This window comes from Rhincodon typus, chromosome 19 (assembly GCF_021869965.1).
Source record: "Rhincodon typus isolate 14 chromosome 19, sRhiTyp1.1, whole genome shotgun sequence".
Classification (NCBI taxonomy): Eukaryota; Metazoa; Chordata; class Chondrichthyes; order Orectolobiformes; family Rhincodontidae; genus Rhincodon; species Rhincodon typus.
In genome coordinates this window covers 11,514,953-11,529,484 of record NC_063350.1, presented here as the reverse complement: position 1 = coordinate 11,529,484, position 14,532 = coordinate 11,514,953, and the positions used below count along the sequence as shown (strand labels likewise).

General features: G+C 43.8%; 1 protein-coding gene across 1 annotated transcript in view; it reads left to right on the top strand.

Moving 5' to 3' along the window:
- Positions 1 to 985: 985 nt before the first annotated feature.
- The window catches only part of LOC109938364 (solute carrier family 13 member 3), a 46,939-nt gene continuing 33,392 nt past the window's right edge, over positions 986 to 14,532 (top strand). The window contains exons 1-3 of the mRNA XM_048608537.1: positions 986 to 1,087; positions 6,486 to 6,751; positions 9,902 to 10,042. Of these exons, the coding sequence (XP_048464494.1) occupies positions 986 to 1,087; positions 6,486 to 6,751; positions 9,902 to 10,042 (509 nt within the window). The remainder of the gene's footprint in view (positions 1,088 to 6,485; positions 6,752 to 9,901; positions 10,043 to 14,532) is intronic.

Below are 14,532 nucleotides of genomic sequence, written 5' to 3'. Positions count from 1 at the left end.
CGGAAAGCAAAAGCCAGATGGAGTAAACAGAAAACCCATCGATGGTAACCCTAACCCACCATCTGCTCCCTTTCAGCATATCTGAAGGGACCATTCTCTCCATGAAACCCTAGCCCACTTCTCAGTCACCCCCATCGCACCTCTTCCCACAGCATCTTCCTTTATAACCTCAGGAAGGTGTAACTCCTGACCTTTTAGCTACACCTTCCTTAACTGCCCGAGGTTCCAAATCCTCCTTCCAAATGAAGCAGCGAGTTATTTCGGTGCAGTTTTTCAACTTGGTTTATCGTACTCGTTGCTCGCAAATATTGTCTCTCCTTTCCTCATGGTGAGACCAAACAGCTTTGAGGAGCACCTCCATACTGTCCCCAAGCTTCTCCAACTAGCTCTCATGCTATTTCAACATTCAGTTCAACAATTTCTGACCATCGTCTCTGCCTCATTTTGCTTCCTTTCCTTTGCATGTTTTGAATGTTTTTCTTCTCTCCTTTTTCTCTGGCTTGCAGTTTGCAGTGCACCTGCTCTGAGGCACATCTTTTGTTTCTTTGTTTCTTTCGATGTCCCCGGAGGGCTAACCTTTCTGTCATTCAAACTCTCTTGCCTTCCATCCTATCACAGACATTCCTGTTGTCCTTGTCCCACCCACTCCGTGTTCAAAAAGCGATTATGTTTACAATTCCTCCCAATTCTGAAGAAGGCTTCCAGCCTTGAAACTTTAACACTGTTTCTCACTCACACACTTTCTACTGAGACGGCCATAACCTGTAAAGTTGAGCATCTCCAACATTTTCTGTGGGGTTTTTTTTGCCATTGTGATCAAGCAAACTGTTTGCTTTGCACCAGCCAAGTGGAAGGTACAACCTGAAGGATCAAAAGCAACTTGTCTCCTGATATTAGCAAAGGGGAAGTCTTGATCACTCATTGAGCCAATTGTCCAGTTGGGAGCTATTGACTGGACTTCTCATCACTTGTAGCCATCGAAGTCATGAAGAACGGCTTATTGAGAATATGGAGCCTTCGGCATCACCTCATCTTAATCTTAGCACCGTTTGTGTTTTTACCGGTAGTATTTCTAATGCCTCCTAAGGTAGGTTCAGGTAATTTCAGGAATAGAAACATAGAGACATAGAAGATAGGAGCAGGAGGAGGCCATTCAGCCCTTCGAGCCTGCTCCAACTCAATAGACTAATCCTGCTTTCTCCCCATAACATTTGATCCCATTCGCTCCAAGTGCTATGTCTAGCGGCCTTTTGAATACATATTTGTTGTTTTCTTGAATACATTCAATGTTTTGGCATTATCTACTTCCTGTGGTAATGAATTCCACAGGCTCATCACTCTTTGGGTAAAAACATGTCTCCTCATCTCCGTCCTAAATTGTCTACTCTGAATCCTCAGACTGTGACCCCTGGTTCTGGACACAACCACCATCAGGAACCTCCTCCCTGCATCTACCCTATTCAGTCCTGTCAGAATTTTAATAGTCTCTCTGAGGTCCCCCTCATTTGTCTGAGCTCCAGTGAAAACAATGCCAACGTAGTCAATCTCTCCTCATATGTCAGACCCGCCATCCCCGGAATCAGCCTGGTAAACCTTCGCTGCACTCCTGCGAGAGCAACAGCATCCTTCCTCAGAAAAGGTGACCAAAACCGTACACAATATTCCAGGTATGGCCTCACCAAGGCCCTGTACAACAGCAACAACACATCCCTGCTCCTGTACTCAAGCCTCTCGCAGTGAAGGCCAACACATCATTTGCCTTCTTTACCGCCTGCTGCACCTGCGTGCTTACCTTCAGGGACTGGTGCACAAGGACACCCAGGTCCCACTGCACACTGCCCTCTCCCAATTTACAGCCTTTAAGGTAGTGATCTGCCTTCTTGTTTTGGCTTCCAAAGTGAATAACCTCACATTTATCCAAACTATACTGCATCTGCCATTGATTTGCCCACTCACCCAACCTGTCCAGATCATGCTGAAGGATCTCTGCACCCTTGTCACAGTTCACCCTCCCACCCAACTTAGTATCATCTGCAAACTTTGAGATGTTACATTTTGTTCCCTCATTCAAATCATTAATATATATTGTGAATAGCTAGGGTCCCAGCACCAATCCCTCTGGCACCCCACCAGTTACTGCCTGCCAATTAGAAAAGGACTCATTAATTCCTACTCTTTGTTTCCTCTATGCCAACTAATTTTCTATCAATCTCAATACACTTCACCCAATCCCAGGTACTTCAATCTAGCAAAATAATCTCTGATGCGGGACTTTTATTAAACCCTTTCTGAAAGTCCAAATATACCACATCGACTGGCTCTCCCTAGTCAACTCTATGTTACATCTTCATAGAACGTCAACAGATTTATCAAGCATGATTTCCCCTTCATAAATCCATGCTGACTCAGTTTGATTTACTGGTCTGAAATAAATGTGGGTGTATCCTGCACCCCAAGGACTACAGCAGTTCAAGAAGGCTGCTCACCATCACCTTCTCAAGGGCAATTAGGGACAGGCCATCAATTTGTCCCAGCCAGAATTGCCCATGCTCTGTAAATGAATGAAAGACAAATGTTGGCAAAGTGAGATTTAGGTGGGGTATGGGGGAGTAATATAAAACAAATTCATGGAGTCAAAGAAAGGCACAGAATGGAAACAGACCCTTCGGTCCAATTCATCCATGCTGACCAGATATCCTAAATTAATCTAGCCCACTTGCCAGCATTTAGCCCATATCCCTCCACAACCTTCCCATTCATGTACCCATCTAAATGCCTTTTAAATATTGTAATTGTACCAGCCTCCACCACTTCCTCTGGTAGCTCCTTCCATAAACGCACCACCCTCTGCATGAAAAAGTTTGCCCTTCTGTCCCTTTTAAATCTTTCCCCTCTCACCTTAATCCTATGCCCTTTAGTTTTGGACTCCCTGACACCAGGGAAAAGACCTTGTCTATTTACCCTATCCATGCCCCTCATGGTTTTATAAACCTCTATAAGGTCACCCCTCATTCTCCGGTGCTTCAGGGAAAATAGCTCCAGCCTATTCGGCCTCCCGCTATAGCTCATTGAGTAAAAACAAGAAATGTGGTGCACTTTTTATTTTACACACTTAGCCCAAATTCTAAGGACAGAAATCAGAATGGCAGAGGCTTCAGGTAATGTGCACTGTCGTTCTTTGACTACCATGACTATAAGGAGTTTGGAGCTTAGCATCCTATTGCCCTTAATTCCTGAGATGGAGTTAGACTGATAACTGGCAATGTCCGTGCGAATTATACTGGTTATCTTCTGCCTACTTGGCCCCAACATTAACCCACACTACAAAAAAGGAAAAGTTGCAAAGCTTCCCAGCCTGATCTGGATATTCCTCTTAATGTTGCATGGTTGCATTTCCCTTAGATGCTCTATGGTTGAACATCTTTGCTGGAGGTTTCAGGTTCTGACAAGACAGACCCGTGGAGAGAGAGAAGGGAAACTGAGGAGCAAGGAAATGGGAAAACTAAAGGTGAGGGGAGTGAGTTACAGGAGTGGGGGAGTAGGAATGGGGAGACCAGAAGTAGGATGAATTTTGATTCCGCCAGTAACTCATTGAAACAGCACAGATAACCAGGAATAATATTGCGGACACTCAGGTTCCCACTAATCAATAGTAATACAAGGACATTTATGTAGTTGGAAGTAATCAATGTGACCCTTTTGATATCCAAAGTAACTAGCTCTAATCTTATAACCTGCTGATAGTCCCTCTGTAACTAAATCTGGGCATTGCTAAAACTCTAATCTGCAGGTCAGTTGAGTAAAGCCCCCTGCCAGCAACGTAAATTCAGGAAGTCATCCATATTGTGAAGCATTCTATGGCCGGACAGCATCTGTTCACATTGGTGTCTCATACTCAAATAATGGTCAACGGGCCAGGTTACCAGAGAGGCAACTCAATCAGGAAACCACGCCACAGTATTAAGATCAACCCCTTCCAAAGAGGACAGGGCGGTTAAAATGGTAAAGAAGATGCGAAGAAGCTTGATTTTGGAACCAGGAGATTGTAACCATTTCCTGAACAACCTGTTCAGAAATGCCTTGACACAGGTCCAGCTGTCTGGCCAACATCTCTGTCTCCGGCTTGCTACAGTGTTCCAGTGAAGCCCAACGCAAGCTGGAGGAACAACACCTCATTTTCCGCTTGGGGACCCCACAGGCCTCCAGACTCAATATTGAGTTCAATAATTTTAGGGCCTAAACTCTCCCATGTCCCAGCCCCCCAACCCACACACCAGGCCTTGTTACCACATAGCCTGCCACTACACACCCCCTGTTGTTAGTCACTAACAGTCCCCATTAACAACTATTCACCCTCCCAGCCTGATCGTTAGCAACTCCTTTGTCTGTCCAACTGTCTTCCTCTCTCTTTGGGCTCTATCTTATCTTTTACTCCCTACCCCACCCACCTCCCTATTTTCTGCATATAAACTGACGTTTTCCCAGCCACCATCAGTTCTGAGGAAGGGTCACCGGACCCGAAACATTAACTCTGTTTTCTCCTCCACAGATGCTGCCAGACCTGCTGAGCTTTTCCAGCAACTTTGTTTTTGTGTTCCTATATTGCTTGCACTAGCAATGATAATATAGATTTCCTGAGTCCTCACTAGAGTTGGGTATCTGTCTTACAAATTCTATCATTCAGAAAATCATACGTTGCCCACTGCAATGTTTATCAGTCCCTTGTGTTTTATCCTAATCTTTTTATTTTCCATGGAATGTGGACATCACTAGCTAGGGCAGCAAATATTGCTCATCCTGAATTGCCCTTGAAAAGGTAGCGGTGGAGATAAAGAAAACCGGAAAGTCAATTCAATGGTCTTTACTTCCCAATTCTGATGTTGATATGGACCTACATTGGCCATGCAGGCCCTTGGAGTTCACTTGTCTTCCTCTAGAAACTTCCACTAGTTTATAAGATGTACAGAGCAACTGATTCATTTGGAAAATGTCTCTGATTCATCAAGATGCCCACTTCCTCTACTACTTTAGAACTGCTTTGTGCTAGGCATGATCACTATCACTGAGCATTCCTCCTGGGAGCATAAGGAAACTAAATTCTGTGCTTGAAAGGGTGTCTGCTAATTCATTTCAGCATCTGATGCTGAGTTACACCAGTTAAAAATGTATCAATAAGCTCAAGTTTCCTGCTTCACTGGCTGTTTGGATGTTTGCATTTTGTCATAAAGTTTGCTGACTCTCACATATTGAATTCTTTTCAGTGTTGATTGCAGGGGAAAATATTTCTGCTAATCCAGCATAGTCACTAGTTTCTATCCTGCTGACAGTATGAAAACATTTCTTATGGAAACATAACTAAACCCAATGGATTCTGTCTTCTGTTGCAGTTTTGCCATGAGTACAGCAAGGCCTATGAAATCTTCTACCAGTGTCCTTTTACCATCTACTCTACAACTGGCTGTTCCTTAACCAACCATTCACTAACCTTGTTCCATTACTCAATGTCCCTGGAGCCATTGTTTCTTAGCGTCATAGAGTCATACAGCCTTGACTTTAACCAATTTGAATCCTGTTACTATTTAATCAGATTGAGATCAAGACATGCATTCATACTCAAGAGTGAGAATCCTCAATTATGGATTGCGTTTTCTACTGGTTAATATTCCTTTTGTTGGAAGGTTATGTGTAGCATATCTTTAATCTTCAGTGCTATACCTCCTGGACCATGTAGTTGCATGCTGTCAGTTGTAGTGTTTCTTTAACAATGATACACAAGCTGATAATATAGTAACACCTATCCTCATATCACACTTAAAACTTTATCTAAGTCTCCTTAGGAAGCATATTCTAATTCCATGACCACTATTATAAAGAAGGACAAAGGCAATGGATACATGGAAACACCACCACCTACAATTTCGCCTCCAAGCCATTCACCATCCTGACTTGAAAATATATCCCCGTTCCTTCAGTTTTGTTGTTTCAAAATTCTGACATTCCCTCCCGAACGGCATTGTGAACCTACCTACAGCACATTGTCTGCAACGGTTTATGAATGCAGCTCAACACCACCTTCTCAAGAGCAGCTAGGGATGGGTATTACTTGAGGGCCCAACCAGCGAAGCCCATACCCCATGAATGAATTTAAACAAATTCTTTGACACCTTGTCCGTCACCTACCTCTGTGTAAGAATGTTCAATAACCCTGCCTCCATCACTCTCTGGTTAAGAGAATTTCAGGGAATAATGACTCTTGAGAGAAAAAAAAATCACCTCATCATCATCTTAAATGGAAAATTCCTTATTTTTGAACAGTGTTCCCTAGTTCTAGTGTTTTCAAAATTCCCTTAGCACCCAGACTGACAAGTCCCTTCAGGATCTTATTTATTTCAATAAAATCAATACTAGAATTAATCTTTACAATCGCTATAATGGACTTCATTTCATATTGTGTGGTTTTAATTAGTTTTTTTTTTCTCCGCCAGGAAGGGAAATGTCTCTATTTAATCCTGATTATAGCTACGTTCTGGTGTACTGAAGCATTGCCGCTCGCAGTAACCTCACTGCTCCCTATCAGCCTCTTCCCGCTGTTCGGAGTCCTACCTTCATCAAAGACCTGCCCTATGTACTTCCTTGACACAAATGTTCTCTTCTTTGGTGGTTTGATCCTGGCCGTGGCGATTGAAGACTGTAACTTGCACCGCAGAGTAGCGCTCGCAATCCTCGGGTGTCTGGGGGTTAACCCTTTAATGTAAGCACAGCAATGATGCAGCAATTTTGCAACTTTAGTGGAAATTGTGGGGCATCACATTGGCTCAGTGGTTAGCACCGCTGCCTCGGAGCGTCGAGGACCCGGGTTTGATTCCAGCCTCAGGCAACTGTCTGTGTGGAGTTTGCATATTCTGCGTGGGTTTCCTCCAAGTACTCCAGTTTCTTCCCACAGTCAAAAGATATGCAGGCTAGGTGGATTAGCCGTGGGAAATGCAGCGCTACAGGGATATTGTAGGAGGTTGGGTCTGGGTTGGGATGCTCTTGGTAGGGTCAGTGTTGACTCAATGGGCCGAATGGCCTGCTTCCACACTGTAGGGATTCTAGTTCATGAGAAACAACTTTCATCCAGCACTTGAAATAGCCCCTTGTTGTTCTGCAAGGGGTAATTGTTTATGAGTTACATTACACTACTAAGTTTTGGTCATTCAATCAAATTCATGAATGCCTTGGTACCCAATGTATCTTGAGCCAAAGCAATCTGAGAGTTTAAAGCTGGATATTGAGGAGAGTAGGGAGTGATGCTGAGTGAAATGTTCGGGGAAAGTTTCATTCATGTTTTCGATCAGAAAGGCAGATGAGTTCTACAGCAAGAACCGATAGTACAGAACTCGTAGCAGGGTGTAAGATGGAAAGAATGAAGTGCAGTTCATTCAGAAACATGGTCTGTGGTCGCTGGCCCACTCAGGGCTTCATAGGTTTTTGATGCCTGCAGAACGTTCACAAATTTCAATTCAGAAATGTAAGCCAGAGAAGCAAGTAATCAAAGATTAGAACATCACAACTATGGAGATTGTTCAGTTCATTGAGCTGAATTTTAAAGAGATTTTGCTCACCCCTCCTCCCTCATGGCCCCCTGCCTCAGGAGATAAATTGATCACGTTTGTTCAAAAAGCCTGCTCTGCAGAGATATTATGTTGGGAGTGACACCTCAACAAACAGAGAGTGGGACCTCTGCCCCTCATTCAAAGATACATTTGCCCTCAAGTGATCAGCAGCTCTTGCAGTGCCAGCAGTTCAAGGCTGAGATAGACAGAGTTTTAATCATGAAGAAAATCGAGGGTTACTGGAGGAAGAAAGAGAGAAAAGTGAAATTGAAGATTATCAGATCATCATGATCTCATTAAATGGTGGAATAGACTCGATAGACTGTCCTCCTAAATCTTATGGGCTTAATTCTGTTGTAGGCTGTGCTGGGAGCCAGGAGTCCTGGCTCACTGGGCAAGCAGTGATCAGATACCTGAGGGTGGGGGCGGTTGGGACGGTCAGGGAGCAGGTTTTGGAGGCTTGGCTGAAAGGCAGACAGTCTTGTCTCTAGTGTGCAGAGGGTACCCGTGCAAAAGATGCAACCCCACTCCACCTTCCTTTATCCCAACTTTCACCAACCTGGGGGGAGAAACATCCCATACATACCTTCCACTGCCCCACATATAGAAACATAGAAAATAAGAATAAGAGTGGGCTATTCAGCCCTTTGAGCCTGCTCCACCATTCAATATGATCATGGCTGACGTTCCAGCTCAGTATCTTGTGCCTACTTTCTCCCTATTCCCTTTGATCCCCTTAGCCCTAAGAACTACATCTAACTCCATCTTCAAAACATTCAATGTTTTGGCCTCAATTGCTTGATGTGATAGCAAATTCCACAGGCTCACCAGTCTCTGGCTGAAGAAATTTCTTCTCCTCTCAGTCTTAAATGGCATACCCTGTATCTTTAGACTGTTACCCCTGGTTCTAGATGCCTCAGTCATCAGGGACATCTTTTCACGTTTACCCTGTCTAGTCCTGTTAGAATTTTCTAGGTTTCTATGAGATCCCCCTTCATTCTCCTAAATTCCAGTGAATATAATCCTGACTAATCCAGCCTGTCTTCATATGTCAGTCCTGCCATCCCAGGAATCAGCCTGGTAAACTTTTGTTGCACTCCCTCCACAGCCAGAATATTCTTCCTGAGATAAGGAGACCAGAACTGCACAATATACTCCAGATGGGATTTCACCAAAGTCATGTAGAATTGCAGCGTGACGTCCTTCGTCCTGTACTCCAATCCTCTCACTTTACCATTTGCCTTCTTCACCACCTGCTGCATCTAGTCGCGTACTTTCAGCAAACGGCAAACAAGGAGACTCAGGTTTCATTGTGTCTCCCCCTTTCCCAGTCTATCACCATTCAGAGAATAAGCTGCCTTCCTGTTTTTGCCTCAAAGTGGAAGCCTCACAGTTATCCACATTTTACTTCATCTCCCATGCATTTACCCACTCACTCATCTTGTATGAGGTGGTGTTCCCATGCTTTAGCTGTCTGTGTCCTTTTAGATAGTAGAGGTCACAGATTTGGATGGCACTGTCCAAGGAGCTTTGAGGAGGTACTTTAAAAATGTGCCTAAGAGGTTCATGGAGAGACCAGAGAAGTGAATTTTTTTTTCTTATATCAGAGAAAAATAAGGGCGGCAAGGTGGCTCAGTGGATGGCACTGCTGCCTCACAGCACCAGGGGCCCCAGTTCCATTCCAGCCTCGGGCAACTGTCTGTGTGGAATTTGCACATTCTCCCTGTGTCTGCGTGATTTCCTCCGGGTGCTCCGGTTTCCTCCCACAGTCCAAAGATGTTGCATTGGCCATGCTAAATTGCCCGTAGTGTTCTGGGATGTGGGCTACAGGGCGATGGGTCTGGGTGGATGCTCTGAGGGTTGGTGGGGACTTGTTGCGCTGAAAGGCCTGTTTCAACACTGTAGAGATCCTGTGAACTAAGTGGAGGGGTGGGGTTTGGGGGGGAGCAGAGTGTGAGAAACTATGAAATATTTTGCTACAGTAAATAAGGAGAAAGTCTTTCCAAAAGGGTCAGTAAGCAGAAGGCAGAGATTCAAGTGAATGGTCTAAACAGCAAGAGACAAAATGAGGAAGTTATACAGTGAGTAACTGCACAAAAGGTCACAGGAGAAAGCGATTCAACGATTACTTTGAAAAGGAAGTTGGATTAATATTAAAAGGGGAAAATATTTGCAAATCTGTAGGTAAACGACAGTGAGATGGCACTGATTGGATAGAAAGTGTCAGCACACACCGACAGACAAATAGTTATCTCCCATCCTATATCGTACAACGATTGTAACACTGTATTGGTTGTGTTCTTTAGGCTCATCCTGGGTATCATGCTGACCACTGCCCTTCTCTCCATGTGGCTGAGTAACACAGCCACCACTGCTATGATGATGCCTATAGCCACCGCCGTCCTTAAGAGGCTGTACGATGAATCGGAGGCAGTGCCACAGAGTAAGTCTTAAGTAAAATCTGATCTTAAACTGGAATGTTAATTCCTGTTCTTTATGGTAAAAAGACAAAAAGAGCTGCATTACTCAATAATATAAAGCCTGCACGCAATATTTTGACAACGAGGCTAACTCCTGGCAGTCAGTCTGCTAGCCTGGGGTTAATTTCAGTCATGAAAACAAAAATTGCTGGAGATCACAGCAGGTGAGGCAGCATCCATGGAGAGAGAGCAAGCTAACGTTTCAAGTCTAGGTGACTCTTCATCAGAGCTGCAGCATTTTTTTTTTGTTTTCAGTGCAAATTCCAGCATCTGCAGTAATGTGCTCCTTAATTTCATTCCTAGTTGCTGACTTTGTGAATAAGATGGTTATTTCCCTACTTGGAACTCAAAACCTCTCACAATAACCTACAGGATGCTGTAAACAGAGGCAGGTCCGATCAAGACATTCCAGAGAGAACTGGATTATTATCTAAGAAAGAGAGAATATATAGGCTACAGGGAAAACGTAGGCAATAGAATCTGCAGACATACGTACATACAAGTGAGCAAAAACTTGGCAGATGGAATATAATGTGGGGAAATGTGAGGTTTGGCAGGATGAATAGAGGAGCTGAACATTATTTAAACGGAAAAAGACTACCAAAAGCTACAGAACAAAAGGACTTGGGAACTCTTGAGTCATAAAAATCTAACTTCCAAGCTCAGCAAGTAAACAGGGAATGCAAATGGAATATTGGCCTTTATTTCAGAGGGATTAGAGTATAAAAGTATAGTCGGTTCTGCTATAATGCATGTTTCTTCAAAGCTAATTGGCTTTAATGTGATTGAAGAATTTAAACCTTAAAGCTATTTGTAGATCGCAAACTTTCTTTACCTGTATTGGCTATAACGCGACTCTGGCCCCATTAGTTTAAATGGCACAGCTATTATGCAATTTTCTTATAACACAAGATTGCACGAGAACGGAACTATCACGTTATATCAGAACTGATTGTAGGGAGATTCCGCTAAAACTGTATAAGGTACTAATCAGACCGCAAGTAGAATACTGAGATAGTTTTGGCCCCTTATCGACGGAAAGATATACTGGCATTGAGGCATTCCAAAGAATGTCAACAAAGCTGATACCAGGTATGGAGACACTCCCTTACATCGAGAGGTTGAGTAGATTGGGCCTGTGATTGGAAATAAAAGCGAAAAAAAATCTGGAAATTCTCGGGCTGTATCTGTGCAGGCAGAAACAGAATTAACAGGCTGAATTTTCCCAAAAATGGGCTGTCAATTCAACAGAGTTTCACAGAGTGCTTCTCTCTGTGAACTCTAGCAAGTATTCTCACGCAATTCTCCACAGTTCACCCAATTATATATGCTCCACACCTCCCCAGTACCTCCATGCTCAGCGAAGTAGCAAAGTGCTTGCTGGTGTTGGCACCTTCCTGCATTCACCCTGCTGAGGCCATATTGAAACTCCAGCTGCACACTTTGCCAAATGCTGCCGCCCAGGTCTGAAGTTGCTGCCTGGGTCAGCATGTGCCCACCGCGCAGACGAGCGCACGGCCATGCCACAATAACTTTGATGACCTTCTACACTTTGCCACCATTCTCTCTGCTACCTGACATTCACTCTTAACTCTGCCATTGCATCCACCTCAATACTCATGGTCTACTGCTCTCAAAATTGCACACACCATCTTCCCTCAATAACTCTCATTCACCGCATCCTCCCAAACTACTGACCCTTCCTGCCCTACGTGCTTCCTGCTCACTCAGTTGTGACACCTCACCTTCCCTGACTGACAACAGACAGCCTCCTGACTGACTGTAAGTCCCCTTTGACTGTTCATTGCTGCCAAACACGATAAGCTGCCTGGCTGATAGGCTATGTGTTTGCACTAAAAGGCAAGGCAGAGAATGCTGTGAGTATCCAAGTGGGTGCAGAGTGAGTGAGCACTAAGAAAGCCAGCTAAGAGGCCTGAGATCTACCCCTGTTCCAATGCATGGGGTGAGTGCCTGTCCCTCCAGTAAAGCAGTCTCACAGCAGCATTGCAATAATAGGTGTCAGTGAGCTCCACAGTGCAGTACTGAATTGTTTAACTATATTATGTGATTGCTGAATGTGCTATGATGAAAAGGCAAGACTGGTGCTTTGCTGATGCCAACCTCTCTGGGGCACTGTAGCTCAGTGGTTAGCACTGCTGCCTTACAGTGCCAGGGACCAGGGTTTGATTCCAGCTTCAGGTGACTGTGTAGAGTTTGCACATTCTTCCCACGTCTGCGTGGGTTTCCTCTCAAAGTCTGAAGATGTCCAGGTTAGGTGGCTTGGCCGTGCTAAATTGCTCCATAGTATCCAGGAATGTGCATGCTAGGTAGGTTAGCAATGGGAAATGTGGGGTTACAGGGGGAGCTCTGGGTTTGGGTGGAATGCTCTTGGGGAGGGTTGGTGCAGACTCGATGGGCTGATTGGACACTGTAGGAATTCTATGATTCAATGACAGAGGGCCCAGGCAGTCACTGGTCAAGATGGAGGCCCGAGAAGTAAGTGTCAAGGTGCCACATTACCATCTCGGACTTTCATGTCAAGAATTGCCACCACATTGTCAGTTTTTCTCCACTGCCAGCGAAATTAGCGGTGAGGTATTAATGAGACGTTAATGTGAACAAATAGGCCCCTCACCCCTCACTAGGGAGATTCTTATTTAGCTATTAAAACGTTGGTGGAAAATTGGGCTTCTTTTCCCAATGCTGAAAATAGCATTTCTTCATCTTGGCAATCCTTCCCAAACGACTTGCTTTTGGCCGCATCGTTCAGGCGCTGGGAAAATTCAGCCAAGCATTTTAGCTCATCAACCTTTATAACCGTTTGTTTAATAATACAAATGTCACAGACTTTCAGATAACTCAGAGACAGAGAATGTGGGTAAAGTACAATACGGAAGATCTACGATAGAGCAGGAAACTGGAGTGATTCAATAAGCTCTAAAAATAACCAACAACAAGTACTCTCTGAAAAAGTGGGGACAATGATTACGATGGTTCAGTCTGGAAAGTGCCTGAACTTAAGATGAAGTACTGTTCCTTGCAGTATTCATAGTGCTTCATGCCTTATTAACAAGTCAATTAAATACTTTTGAAATGTGGTCACTTATAATTCAGGAAACATGGTTGCCAACCTGTGCACTGAAAGCCTCATAAACAGTTATATATTGCGTGCATTTCTGGGTCCTCATTATAGGAGGGATGTGATCACACTGGACAGGGTGCAGAGGAGATTTAGCAACTAACCAAAATCCAACAGCCTGTTTTAAGATCCAGATTAAATGATAATAATATAGTTCATACAATTTTTATCCCACTAATTCATCTGTTTCAGTATGGTTTATTGACAAGGACATCAGGAGCACTCCCCTGTTCTTGTTGGAGCAGTAGTTGTCTGAACTGGAGAGTTTCAGTTATAAAGATTGGGATTGTTTTCCTTGGAACAGAGGATATGGGAGAGGGGACATGTTTGAGATGTATAAAATGATGAGGGGTATAGACAGGGTAGACAGGAAGGAACTTTTTCCATTGATAGAGGGATCAGTGACCAGGAGTGAGGATTTAAGGTAAGGAACAGAAGGTTTAGAGGAGATATGAGGAAAAACGCTTTCACCCAGAGGGTGTTGGGATCTGGGACTCACTGCCTGTAAGGATGGTAGAGGCAGAAACCCTCATAACATTGAAGAATTATTTAGATGTCCATGCACAATGCCAAGGCATACAAAGAAATGGGCCAAGTGTCAGGAAATGGGATTAGAACAGTTAGGTGACTGTTTTGGACCAATGTGGTTGCAATTGACTGAAGAACCTTTGATTGTGCTGAAGATCTCAATAAGTCTATGACTTTATAATGGAAATTCAAGTTAACAAATGGGGTGTAGTTTAAACAAAGGGCTGGCATTTCATGGTTTTTTTAAGCTCATTCATGGGATGTGGACATCGCTAGCTGGGCCAATATTTATTGCCTGTTCCCTTGAGAAGGTGGTAGTGAGTTGCCTTCTTGAACTGCTGCAGTCTGTGGAAGGTGGGTACACCCCTGGTGCTGTTTGAGAAGGATCCAAATGAGAAGTAGCTCAGGAGAAAACAAAAGGATTTCCAAGCCCCAATGCATCAATCACTAAAGTCGAACCCCAAATTAGCAAGATTATAAAAAAGCAAATCAAGCTGTAGGCTTTTTTCCTAAAGGGATATAATAGTTGGAAATACCAGCTTCCAGTTAATTTGTTAAATTGGTGTCCCACATGCTAATGAAGCTGGTGGTAGAAGATCTCACAGCCACTGCTCCAACAAGAATAGGGGAGTGCTCCCAATATCCTTGTCAACAACCCATACTGAAATAGATGAATTAGTGAGATAAAAATTGTATAAACTATATTATTATCATTTAAGATAACAAGGTGTAGAGCTGGATGAACACAGCAGGCCAAGCAGCATCAGACGAGCAGGAAGGCTGACGTTTC